Raw genomic sequence first — 13,826 nt, forward strand, 5'->3', positions numbered from 1 at the left:
TACTCTGCTGAGACAGATGAGCACAAACGACGCGTTAAAAATATACTCAGAATACATTTTTGAACAGACAGACGATAAACAGACAGATATCGTCTGTGTTGCAGTGAATTATCTTGCTCCTGGTGTGTCTCTGGCAGGACCATTTAAAAGCGTGGTTATGACGTCATCTTGAGCTACTGTCAAACACGGATTAAAGATGGCGCCCTCTCACGCGTTAAGGTGCTGTAAACGGGCTCTGAACTGGGTACCTGTCTTGTTTATTAACCTGGTTGTTGGCTGGTCGTATTACGCTTACGTTGTGGAGCTCTGTGTCTGTAAGTACTCTCATTTTTGCAGATACCGACCGTCCTCGCGAGGGGGGACAGCCGCGTGTTAGTTAGAGGGATGCCAACTTTGATAAGCTTCAGATTTAAAATCAGGCTGCAGACTCGGTACACATGTTGAAGCGTTTGGTGAACAATAGCACGTTTATTTATTTCCTTTTTACGGAAACGTTTTACATAAACGCTTTTTTCCATTTCGGCTTCGTTTGTCAACTTTTTTTTTTTTTTTCTTTTCCCAGTGAGAGGAAATACTTAAATCTGTTAATAATTAACCACTGCACAATGTATCAAATAATGGATGTTATAAAAATAAGTAAAGTGGAGTGAAGGTGAAAGGGTTTGGGGTGTTCAGTCACATTTAAATTATAATTTAATTATAAAATTAAATTATATAATTTAATTATAATTTAAAATATGTATTTATTTATTTGCTCATTTATTGGGTTGGTAATACATAAAGTTTGCTTTTGAGCCAGCTGAAATTAGGTCAGTGACTTTTGGATGCTGTCGAAGTAAATTTATCTGTCAATAAGTTTAATTTAAAAAAAAAATGTTGGGGGAAAAAAACTTTTCAAAATTAATTTTGATCAAGAGATTTTAATCCAGAAAGACTTAAAAATCTTCCAGTATGATTTATTTGGTGTACTCCTGAATAAATCTCGTGAGCAGTACATGGGTATTTATGGTATTTTTCACACACCCCCGCCCCCCCACCCCCCTAAAAAAACAAAAAACACACAAAAACCCACACAAAGTTAGTTTGATTCAGGTATTGAGGCCAGTATTGGCATATCGCTGCATTCTAGTTATGTCTGTAGCTGCTGTGGTCAGGACAGGGACATCCCTGCTGCTGCTTAAACAAAGCTCTCTGTTGTGGGTGGGTCACTGCTGGTCGTGCCAGGCTGCTGCAACATGGTGTGAGAAAGGGGTAGGGGTGTGTGTGTGAGAGAGAGAGATGGGGGATGTGCAGTTATGCGTCCTCACTAATGTATATATATTTTTTTACCTTCTTCATGTAGATACAATCCCAAATAATGCAGAACGAAGTAAGTACTGCACCCCCACACACTTTTCATGTTTCCAATAACACATTTGAGGCTGTTAATGCACTCATGCTAATCATCCTTTTCTTTCCTGCCACAGTCAGCTATTTGGTTATCTTTCACGTTTTCCTCGGTATGTTCATATGGGCCTACTGGAAAACTATCTGGTCCAGACCAGCCAGTCCCTCAAAAGCAGTAAGTGTGCTTCTGTCAAACTCTTAGGAGAGCAGAAGAGGAAGGGGGACGGGAGCAAATCTCCTGAACTTTTTTTTTTTTTTTTTCCTGCTGTCAGTTCAGTCTTCCCAGGGCAGAGAAGGAGCTGTATGAGAGAGAGGAGCGAGCTGAGGCCCAACAAGAGATCCTGAAGAAAGTGGCAAGAAACTTACCCGTGTACACACGCACAGCTGGAGGAGGTACAGTAAGGCTTTAGATACAGTGCAGTAAGTGACTGTGGTTGCACATTACTTTTTTTCTTTTAAATTCCCAGTTGTTGCTTTAACACAGACCACCAGGGAAAACTGTTAGCAAAATGTTGTGCTGTAAAAAGAGGAAGTGCACAGATATTTTCATCATCAGTCGGTTCATGTTTGTCACATAAGCACAACATTACAAAAGTCCTACAAATGCATAAATGTGTTTGCTACATTGTCTCCCCATTTAATACATACAGGCTCATTTGTGCTGTGTTTACGGAAAAGCTTGTGTCAGGAGGATTAATTAGACTCAGGTGCTCCTTGTTCTCTCTTCTGGCTCCTCCGTTAATCAACCGTCAGGATGTCACAGGGAGAGTTAACGAATATCCAGCGGGTATACAGTTAATCCTGTTTTTTTTTTTTGTTTGTTTGTTTGTTTTTTTCTAGCCATCAGATACTGCGACTTCTGTCAGGTGATCAAACCTGATCGCTGCCATCACTGCTCAACCTGTGAAATGTGAGTCCTTTCTAAGTGAGCCCTCCAGTTTATGAAATGCTGACATCTTATGACAGCTCTGACTGCTCATGTACTGTTTACTGGGTCAGTAGAAAGATAAACATGTTGATGTGTACTAGATACTACTGATGGATGCATATTTTCCTCCTTCCTATTCTTCAAGGTGTGTACTGAAAATGGACCATCACTGCCCCTGGTAGGATCTTTTTACTTTGCAGTTAAGCTGCTTTTATCTATATTTTATCTTTTTTTTTCTTTTTTTTTTAATTTAATTACTGCTGTTTTTTTTTTTAATTAATATTGTTGTTGTTCAACATCCCCACCCCTTTCTTCCTGTTGCTCTGATGTTATCTTCTTTCAGGGTGAACAACTGTGTCGGGTTCTCAAACTACAAGTACTTTGTCCTGTTCCTGACCTACGCATCACTCTACTGTGTAGTAATTTGTGCAACAGTCATCCAGTATTTCATCAAATTCTGGACCGTAAGTACATAAACTTCCTCTTGGTGCCTGCGTGTGTGTGTGTGTGTGCGCGCGTGCGTGTGTGTGTGTGTGTGTGCGCACGTGCTTGCGCATGCTATTTATAAATCTACCTACTTTTGCATGTTTACGCTTGCTGTTAAGGATGGAAGGATCTTTTTACTCATATGACCTGCAGGAGTCTTGGGCTTTGTGAGCGATTTTGACCAATAATATTCAGAGCATTCTGTGGTGTGATGTCTCACTTCTGCAATTGCTTTAGGAAAGTGCCACTGCAAGCATGTGTTGTAGAGAGAATCCTCTGCAGCATACTTTGCATAAGACAGTGGCTCCTGTCACATAGTGACATAATGGATGTTTTTTACATGGCTTGGTTTCTCATGTCAGATGATGATGCACTGAGACAATAAAGTAATAATAGTTAGTTTAATTTTCCACATAATTTCACTTAGGCTTGTCACGTTTGATTTGATAACAGTGGGTTTTTTTTTTTTTTTTTTTTTTCCCCCCATCCTGAAGAAACAGCTGCCTGACACACACGCCAAATTCCACATCTTGTTTCTGTTTTTTGTGGCGGCCCTGTTCTTCATCAGCATCGTGTCCTTTCTTGGTTACCATCTATGGCTCGTGGGAAAGAACAGGACCACTATAGGTAAATACTGTAAATGCACTTCATTTAATTCCACTTGTTTAAAAATAACTAGTGGCTAAATAATTTTTTTTTTTTTTTTTTTTTGGTTTTGTTTGTTTTGGGGTTTGTTTGTTTTTTTTCCCCCTCAGAGGCTTTTAGGGCTCCTGTTTTCACAAATGGACCAGACAAAAATGGATATTCTCTGGGATTTAGAAGAAATGTGGCTGAGGTGTTTGGAGACCAAGCAAAATACTGTTTTTTTCCTGTTTTCTCAAGGTGAGTCTCCTCTGATGTGATTATATACACTATATTGCCAAAAGGATTCACTCACACATCCAAATAATTGAATTCAGGTGTTCGTTACTTTCACGGCCACAGGTGTATAAAATCAAGCACCTAGGCATGCTGACTGCTTCTACAAATATTTGTGAAAGAATGGGTCGCTCTCAGGAGCTCAGTGAATTGTCGAGCCGTTTCTGTTAAAGTTAATTTAATGGAGGATCATAAATATGGAGAAAGGTCCCACAAACCAATGTGAACATCTTAATATCTGTATTTTCAGTCAGGGAGATGGGCATTCCTTTGTCACTAGATTGGTGCAGATAGATCCTGAACAAGCTCACAGTGTACTCCAGCAGAATGGCAAAGGGCAAGTTTTCAGTTTCTTTCAAACATTTAACATCAAAAACTTTAGTTTTGTTTGCTATGAATGAATTTCTATTCTGATTTCAATTACAGTCCTGCTGATGGAGAAACTAACCCGTGTGCACACAGCAACAATGTTCAGCACACAGAAGATGGCAGCAAAGAGAAAATGAGTATGTTGTTAATGCTTTTTCTCACATTTAAACACTTTTATGTGTCCAGGGTGTGTTTGTTTTTGTGCTCAGTATACCATTAACAGCTCCTGCAACAACTTTTGTACTCGTGCTTTCTTTTTAGATGGAGGCCAGACTGTCTCTGTGACAATGGAGAATGAGCAGTAGACGATGCCTGTATCTCAACTACGATGCCTTAAACCAGGAGCATCAGCACCTCAACAGGAGCCATCCTACACCTTCATTTTAAGCTTTGATGCAGCCTCAAACCATATGTTTTGGATTTGTTTTACAGGGACCATTCCTCATCCAGCGTGCTTTGAAAGAGCACTACAACAATACTGCTGTCATGTAGAAAGCGCCTCTACAGCGACCTCATAGACTGCACCAGTCTGAAGCAGAGGAGATGTTGTCTTTGTTATAAGCCAAAGGCATTCAAATAATCCCCAAAATGCGGGAGCCAGTGTTTGTCTTTATGTACACATTTACACATTTTGTCTAAAGAGTCATCCTTTATCAGTGTTAATCAACTTCTTAAAGTCTAACTGCAGAGCAAAGCTTTGTATCTTGATTTCATCTAAAATGTTACAGAGTGTGTATGTTTTATAAGTCAAACTCCAAGCACAGTGCAATTAGCAGGTGGTCTCCAATTTAGTTTACACATTTGTAAATATTTAAAGGTTTTGTTCTGTTTACACTTTAAAATATTTATTTTGCATTTCAGTTTATTTGATGGGCAAATGCGCAGTTGATATAAGCTCAAACTGAGAGGACCAAATCCAGTTTAATGCTCGATTAAACGGTTTAATCTCATTCCAGGTACTTGAGACACAAAGCCAACGGATCTCCTGTAAAACCAAGATGATCAGCGAGATTGCGGTTTTTCATTGCAGTATAATTATCTGTAATTTATTTTTTAAAATTATTTCTTTGTCTTTCCATGTATTTTTTAATTTTGTAAATCACATTTCTATTTATTTTTTTCATTTTCAAAAGGACACTAAAATGATTCTTTTCCATCTTACAGAATTAACACTTAAGTCTTTTGTATTTATATATTAACATGAATCAGTTTGAAGGATCTTCTGTTTGTTTCCACCCCTTTGAGATTTATTTCAAAATCAAAGAACATTAAAAAAAAAAAAAAAAGATATAAAGGTCAGGGACATTTGCTGATTTGTGTCCTTGGGCCTAAACTCTTTACTGCTGGCCATTGTTTCTTTATATTGCATCCCTTTTAGTGGATGTGATACACAGCACAATAAAAACTGTGAATGATGTGCAGATTTTGCTGTTGGCCTATATGATTGATGACTCTCAGTAGTTCAATGACTGGTTTCCTCACTGAACTTGCCAACAGGCATCTGGAGCTGCTGATTTAATTAATGCCTGTTAGAAAATGCTTTTTTTTTTTTTTTTATACTAAGAATCTTGCAGCTTGATGATTGTTCTGTAACAATAAATGTAATCCAAGAAACTATTGAGTCTGATTCATTAACACTTGTGTTCTTTGGCCTGTTGAAACATGAGAATTTAAAATATTCACTGTGGAGCAACTCTGCAGAACACGTGGACCCATAGTGCTTAAAGAGCTTAGAAGTCATGACCCATTAAGATTTAACTGAAAACCACCAAGAAACAGGCTGAAATCACCTGAGTTTAGCCTTTATGCACTCTTATTTTAATTTTACAATATCTTATAGCCATTTAAACATATAGTGTCTACCACTCCTATTTTCGTTCACTTTTCTCTTGTTAAGTATATCAGTTTGCACATATAGGCCAAACAATACTGTGGCATGTGAATGCACTAGTAGAAATAATATACTAGAAATTTACTCACTCAAACTGAAGCACAAACATCTCGGACAGGTTGTACAAGTTATATTATTTGCCAGATAATTCAGTTTTATTTATATAGCACCAAATCACAACAACAGTCACATCGAGGCTCTTTATATTGTAATGTTAAGACCCTACAGTAATACAGCAAAAACCCAACAATCAACATCTATAAGCAAGCAAGTTTTATCTGAATTCAGATGCAGGAAATTAAGAGGTCATCCAGGCCTTTATGTCTTTAAGGCATTCCTGCAGTTTAACTAATTGATGTGCGTCATCTGGCTTCATGGATAGATAAAGCTGAGTATCATCTACATAGCCATGAAAATGTATGCAATGCCTTCTAATAATACTGCCTAAGGGAAGCATGTATAGTGTAAATAGAACTGGTCCTAGCACAGAACCAAGTGGAATTCCACAATTAACGTTAGTGCATGAAGAAGACTCCCCATTTACATGAACAAATGCAGGTCTTCATCTAACAGGTGTTCATCTAACACAAATTAAAAAAAAAACAAAATTCATTGTCATGCTTTGTTCTGCTACTGGTGGGGTGACTCAAAAATTTTGTAGCACTTTCATTACACTGTTATCAGCAAACAGATGACATGTGTGTATTCTGTGCTCTCTCCAGACATAATGGTGACATAAGACGAAATATGATGACGTGGGAAAAAGATTAGACATTTATTAGCCAGAAACAGTTGAGCGACCACAGTGCCATTCACCTCTCTGAAATAGAACAACAGATAAAGTTTAATAGTCTCAACACTCAACATGACTTTTGAACCCTTTGAAAGCTAATAGTTCATAAAGGATTCCATAGGATTCTCAACTTTAAACTTTCTAAAAAAAAATTTCTGGCTCCTATTCACGCAGTACTGAATTTCTTTAGGCACTAATTAATAGTATTACATGAACCCTGCAAAAGGCTAAAATCAATTAAATCAAACACTCTCATAGTTACTGGTTTCTGTATAACATACCTGACCATAGCTGAGAATGATGCTTACAACCCACTACAAAATAAACCTTCATATCAGAGAGAGCAAACACAAATTGAGACAGATATAATGGCAAGCTTATCCTTAGCTCAGTAGTGTAACGTTAAAATACTGTAATTTAACTAAGAAGTATTATGTGTACTTGTGGCAGTTAGAAAATCTTTTCATTTGTTTAAAAGGGACTCAGATTTTGATTATCTCTTCCACTTGCTTGTGGGTAACTGGCAGTAAAGTAAGTGAAATGTACCGACATCAAAATCAGAAACTAGCTCGCAGTTCATGCTATGTACTGAGAAGGAAACAACACACCCTGCCAAAGTTCACCTTTCCTGACACAACGCAGGTCTCACCCTCTAACAAAAACTAACCTTTTAATTACTGTCACTTAAACCTGCGAATGAATGAGTGACGGTTACTCACGCGTAATAATCTTGCCTGCCACATCTCATCCCACCTTCACTTCTTCAGAGTCCCTTCAAGTGCAAGGTACTCAGCTTGTCCCTGAAGCTGCTAACAGACTCTGGAATGTAACGGGGAAGCAGATTTTACTTTTGACTACAACACTACTTTTATTTTTATTTTAGTCCACTTGTGAGTTTGGGGTTTTTTTGGGGGTCTGTTGGTTTTTTTTGTTAAGACGAGCATCTGCCTGCCATGGAGGAAGCCCTCAACGGTACCATTGATCCAGCTTGTTTGCAGGAGCCCCCATTAGCTATGGATATGATCAAGCGTAAGTGATACACTTTACTACATCATCAAACATATTCACCTGATCAGAAGGAAGGAGACACATTCCTATTCATTTAAGGTACACTTTAACCTAAAAGTCTGATTCATGCTGTTTCTGTTCTTTCCTATTGTTTTAAATCAGAGCTTGATGCATTTGGATTTTGCCTGTACTTCATGCTCACCCTCATGTCCAGTGTCTCCCTGCTGTTGTACCTGGAACAGTGTGTCTATATTTACAAAAAACTGCCGTATCCCAAGAAGACCACAATCATTTGGGTAAACGGTGCAGCACCGGTGAGTATTCAGGCCTGCTCAGGCTTTACAATTTGCCACTGACTGAAAAACAAATAGAAATATAACCATTAACAAATTTCAAAAACTTGGGACAGCTTGAAATATAAAAATCAAGCCATAATGTATTTTAACAGAAGTCTTAAAACACTGTGGTAAATGTTGCAGCTGCGTGTTTTTATTCACATGAATGCTTCACGGTTTCAGGTCATTGCCACCATGGCATGCATTGGGATGTGGATCCCGAGGGCAGTCATGATCACAGACATGACGTCTAACTGGTGAGTTTGTACTACACCTGAATTCCTGTGATATCTTACAGCTGCCCTATGAAGAGAACACTTTTCAGTGAACTCACTATCATTAATATTGTTCCATGCAGCTTTATTTAATAGCTTAAAAAATAAACTACAGAGCAAACATAATGAACCGTTAAAAACCTGAAAGGCTTGTACTGTTGGAACAATCTAGACCATGTAAGGATTAAGTGTTTGATGAATCATTACACATTTTAGGGTTCAAAGCTCATACTACACACAAAAAAAGTGAGCACCAGCGTTTTTTCTTTTTTTTTAACAAACATTTGATCCTCTTTGAAATGATGCCAAAAGATAAATATGAAACTCAAACACAAAAAGCTTTTCTCAGACATCCATCCACTTATCCAATTCAGGGTTGCAGGGCTGGAGCCTATCCCAGCTGCCATAGGGCAAGAGGCAGGATACACCCCAGACAGGTTGCCAGTCAGGGCTAACAGAGAGAGAGAGAGACAATCATTCACACTCATATTCATGGGCAATGTAATCACTAATTAACTCAACCTCACTAACTGGGGAGGACTGTGGGAGGAAGCTAGCGTGCCCAGAGAGAACCCACGCAGACGTGGGGAGAACATGCAAACTCCTCACAGAGAAGCCTCAGCCAGAGAGTGGATTTGAACCTTGTTGCTGTGAGGCAACAGTGCTAACCACCACGCTGCCTTTTTCTCAAGCATTTATTCAATAAAAGTATCTGCTGATTTAATCTGATTCTGTGGAAAAGTAAGAAAACCCTTGGCTTCAAAAACTAATATTGCCCTCTTTTGTGGAAACTTTCTGAAACCATTAGTCTCCATCAGATTTGGGCTTGTTGAATTTTATTTTTCTTCCATGCAAAATAATGTTTGATGGTTTTCTTGCATGTGCTGCCTGTTTCAACATTTCAATTAGGTTCAAATCTGGGCTTTGACTTGACTGTTCCATACCCCTAATATCTTTTTTCCTGAGCCGTTGCCTGGTGGATTTGTTAGTGTGCAAAGATCTTTATCCTGTTGAAAGACCTACTTTTAGTTACATTTTCAGATAGCCTCACATTATCTTGAACCATTCTTTGATATGATGCAGAATTTCTGGATGCATCAAAGTCTGCAAGCTGTCCTGTCCTCGAGGCAGTAAGACAACCTCAGAACAGATGCACGTGCAGCACCGTACGTCACATTTCTAATGTGGTTCTTCTCTTGAGAGGCTGATATTGGCCTGTGTTTTATTTATTTATTTACTGTGCCTGAGAACCTATTATTCTGAAGGGGCTTGGGGGTTGCCTTTATGAAAAACTTGGGTGTTCTTTTTGGACAGTAAAAGCTTTGTTGTTTTAAAATGGTTACCTTTGGCAGGGATTATGTACAGAAACAGTCAGCAGATGTCAGCATCTGAACAGAGTCTTAAACCACAAATCTACAGCTTACAAGCTGGTGGGTCTAACATCTGGTCTTTGTCTCACCCAAGTTGCCTACTGTGAATTTTTAGCTGCCCATGCAAACATAGCAGGCTAGATCTGGCACATATTTCACACGGCTATACATAAATTGTGGTTTTTAGAATTTTTCTACCTGTGATGGTTAGTTTTATTTGGCAAATAATCAGATTTGAATAAAGAACAATGCATATAACAGCTTAGTCATGTATTAAGTTAACTCTTTCTGTGTAGTTATTTTGCAGTCGTGGTTTACAAGGTCTTGGTTCTGTTGATCGAGGAGTTGGGGGGCAGCAGTGCCTTTTTGCAGCAGTTTTCTGGTAAACCCTTTAGGATCAGCACAGGACCCTGCTGCTGCTGCTGTCCATGTTTACCGCAAGTCCCCATGTCAAGGTATTTATACCTTTTTATATAAATGCAGTCTGCATATCACTGTTCTGGCTCTAACTCAATGCTATGTTCTTTAATCCCCAAGAAATGAGATGTTCTATTATATTCTATCATTTGTTGACTGCACATTGCCTTGAGATGGTCCACATGTATAATGTTAGTCTGACTCTGGCTTGGGTTTATTCAGGCGAATGCTTTTCCTGCTGAAGTTGGGCGCTCTTCAGTATGCAATCCTAAAAACGGTGCTCTCTGTCCTGGCTGTAATACTGTGGACCAATGGCAACTTTGATCTTTCAGATGTAAGTATTTGAAATGCTTCTCTACATATCTGAGTGGACTAAATTAGATGTACATTAAATTAAAACATATTTATGAGCTTCATATCTGTGTGGATATGCATTTTCTTTTCTTTTTCCAGCTGGAGATCACTGGTGCAGCCATTTGGATTAACCCATTCGTTGGTATTCTAACCATCACTTCCCTTTGGCCTGTTGCCATTGTCTTCATGAACACAAACCGCTATTTACGCTGCCTCAAGATTATACCAAAGTACGCGATGTACCAAGTGAGTCAACATCTGTAATACCACATGCTACGGTGTTCCACTTGTCTTAGGGATATTTACTGAAGCTGAAACAATACAGCTAATTTTCTTGTGACAAGTTAAGCAGCTCAAAGGTCTTGTACTCTTTATCAGAGATCAGGAGTAATATGATGCTGGTGGTACTGTGACAACTGAAACAAATGATTTAGGTTGAAAATGTTAGAACATGGAAAACCTATAAGTAATCAACACATTTGAGTTAACTCCAGAGGTCTGTACTATAAAGCAGGATTTCGTCTTATCTGGATAACTTCAGGGTTATCCCCGGGTTTTCTGTACTTGAAGGTGGTTCACTTCTTTCCTGCGTGCATAACCTAATCTTGCAAACTGAAGAAACCTGCTACCAGCTTATTCCTCCCAGGTAAAACAGAGAATTTCAACAGCTGCTTCCCGAGATGACCTTGAAGTCTCCATTTCTATCATTGTGTAGTTTCCATGAGTGGCTAACCGTTGCCCAGTGAGAACACCAAGTTCCCAATGACACCAAACATTATGTGCTTCTGTATTTTTAATCAGTTATGTTTATCTTCCAGTCTAAGACAAATTTCTCAGGCAAATAAATGTACATATGGTAAGGGCAAACGTATACCATGAGTATATTCCTTCAAAACCTAACCTGCTCTGGAGCAGGTTTGCAAAATTAGAGAGCAACAGGTACAAAATCACCACCTATTGACCAATCAGTTCTCCAGAAAATACTGTCACCACTCCTTGAAGGTCCCTAGGGCCTCCTGTGAGGACAGGATAGGAAGGTCTAAAGTTTTTCACCTCTGTCTTGCCATTTCCCTGATGATCACTAAGAAATATAAAGTCTGTAGCTGGAAGAATAAAAACTAAAACTTTCTTTTAAACACTAATTTAATGAAATACACAATTATAATCCATGAGATTCTCCCGAGTTGTGATACTGATTAAGCCTGTTAACTTATACAATTTGTATTCTTGTTAGCTTTCTTTCGTGGCTTCATATGGGCTAGACTTTATTCATAAAGTCGCTCTTGTCCAGTCTTCCTGACAAAAAACGCCACCCCTTTCATGTGAGCATACAGGAGAAACCCTGGTTAACTTAATAACCAGCTTGGTCCCACTGATTGCCGATATTAGGATAAGTAAATGGAAGGATGCTCTGTGTATGTTGAACTTGCTTTGTAGTACAGCGCTCTGATCTTCTGGTTGGAGACAACACTCAGATCATAAAAGACACTATTACATTTAATTATTAGTAATTAAATTTAAAACTCTGGCTCTGTCCCATGTATCTTGTCCCGTCTCCCTCCCCTCATCCCCAACCAGTCACGGCAGATGGGTGAATGACTCCTACAAAGGTCAAAGCCAATAAGCCAATACCAATACCAATAACCTAAATCACATAAAAAAAACAAAAAAACAACAAAAACCCCAAAATGATTGGGGTATAATGGGTTTATCCTCTGCCTGTGCTCTGCCAAACTCCCTACGAACTTTCATGAAAATCAGCTTCATAGACATGCTGCACATTCAACCCTTACTTGCATGTATACATTACAGTAAAAACACTGTGTAAACGAACTGTTTTTATCCTTAGTTAGTACTTATATTGAGCCAGCTGCAGACATCCATCATTAACATCCTGGCCTTGGATGGAACCATCGCCTGTGCACCTCCTTTATCGTCTCAAGCTCGTGGCTCCAGTAAGAAACTGAATTCCTTTCAGAAATCCACTACTGATGCGAAGTGAAATTATCCAACCATGATTTTTTTTTTCTTTTTTTCCCGTGCGTGTGTGTGTGTGTGTGTGTCCTGCAGTGCTTAGTCAGCAGATAATGATCATGGAGATGTTCATCATCACCCTGGTCACTCGGCTTTTGTACCGCCGCACATATGATGCACTTCCCTCTGAGACACATGATGGCGACCAGAACACCACAGCCTCCCTGGAGGCTACTCACATGGAGCATGATGTCTAAAAATAAAGGCACACAGTGAAAGGCACACAGTGAAACACAGTGTACTCTGCTCTTTTAACTATGTAAATGATTGTGTAAGAGACTGTTAACTAGTCTAACCTGTTACCTTATTTTAGCGTAAAGAAAAAAGAACTGCATTTGTTTTACTGCATCTTTGGGTAACTTTCAGCCCTGAGTCTTTGTACTTGTCAGTCTTTTGGTGACAAAACTTTGGTTGACCAAAATGAATACTTTCATAGTTCTGAAGTTTAGGTATAATGGGTGTGTTGGTTAGAGGGAAATTAATTAATGGATGCTGAGTACTGAAAATTTTGAGTACCAGTAAAAATGCAATCCCTTTCTTCTTCTTCACAAATCTGCCTGCCAGACTGCCCAATCCCTTTCAAATTTGCTCATTAATGTTTGTATTTGTTTAATCTGTGCTAAACGGTGTTGATTCTACTTGCAGCGAATTTGTAACAGGTTCTGTGCAGGACTATTTTTTTTAAAGACCTGTATAAAAACACTTGAGACAACGCTGGTGTTCTTATTTTTTAAAGTTGTAACTAGTATACATGCATGTCATACAGGGGAAAATGTACTGGGGTCACAGGTATACACTGGCCTAGAGAGAAGTGAGTAAAAACATCTTATTCATTTTGTTAATTGGTGTGTGTGTATGTGTGTGGTTACTTTCAAGTACAGTAACAAAGGACACAAATACTGGAAATGTACTGAGTTTATTTCAGTACTTGGATTATCTGCATTGACCTAAACTGGTGATGCAAGACAGAAGACCACTGAATTTAATGAAAATGTCTTTTGTACTTGTGCGCAAATCATTTACACTCACTATGAAAATCAACAATTTTACAAGCACTGCATTAAGATACGTCCATGTGAGCCTGAGTGAACAGATCTTTAAACCTCCTCCTGAATCTTAACACAGCTCAGAATAGCCACATTTGTTCAAAGAAGGCTGACCCACTTACAAAGACTTATCCGGGCCAGGGAATGCATGTGGATGAGACAGCAGCTTTATTTTCAGACTTGTACATTTTAAAAAAAGCAATGTTGCTGCTGTTT

General features: G+C 38.7%; 2 protein-coding genes across 3 annotated transcripts; both read left to right on the plus strand.

Annotated features, from left to right (window-relative positions):
* The first annotated feature begins 178 nt into the window (after window positions 1–178).
* On the plus strand, window positions 179–5,655 carry LOC115791801 (palmitoyltransferase ZDHHC20-like). Of its 2 annotated transcripts, none has more exons than XM_030746056.1 (12): window positions 179–314; window positions 1,343–1,369; window positions 1,467–1,561; window positions 1,655–1,779; window positions 2,227–2,296; window positions 2,460–2,492; window positions 2,658–2,778; window positions 3,295–3,427; window positions 3,556–3,682; window positions 3,969–4,055; window positions 4,145–4,224; window positions 4,349–5,655. In XM_030746056.1, exons 2-12 carry the CDS (start codon window positions 1,358–1,360, stop codon window positions 4,390–4,392), a joined length of 927 nt encoding a protein of 308 aa, XP_030601916.1. In that variant the 5' UTR covers window positions 179–314; window positions 1,343–1,357; the 3' UTR covers window positions 4,393–5,655. The 2 variants fall into 2 exon arrangements, with proteins under 2 accessions (XP_030601916.1, XP_030601915.1); XM_030746055.1 differs by having other exon boundaries at window positions 185–314; window positions 1,659–1,779.
* Window positions 5,656–7,721: 2,066 nt separating this feature from the next.
* LOC115792376 (organic solute transporter subunit alpha-like) lies at window positions 7,722–12,862 on the plus strand. The gene is made up of 8 exons (XM_030746889.1): window positions 7,722–7,800; window positions 7,942–8,093; window positions 8,298–8,371; window positions 10,056–10,214; window positions 10,399–10,510; window positions 10,630–10,776; window positions 12,380–12,485; window positions 12,601–12,862. The coding sequence occupies exons 1-8, from the start codon at window positions 7,725–7,727 to the stop codon at window positions 12,759–12,761; spliced, it is 987 nt and encodes a 328-aa protein (XP_030602749.1). The 5' UTR covers window positions 7,722–7,724; the 3' UTR covers window positions 12,762–12,862.
* The last annotated feature ends 964 nt before the right edge of the window (window positions 12,863–13,826 follow it).

Source organism: Archocentrus centrarchus, chromosome 14 (assembly GCF_007364275.1).
Source record: "Archocentrus centrarchus isolate MPI-CPG fArcCen1 chromosome 14, fArcCen1, whole genome shotgun sequence".
In the NCBI taxonomy this organism is placed as follows: Eukaryota; Metazoa; Chordata; class Actinopteri; order Cichliformes; family Cichlidae; genus Archocentrus; species Archocentrus centrarchus.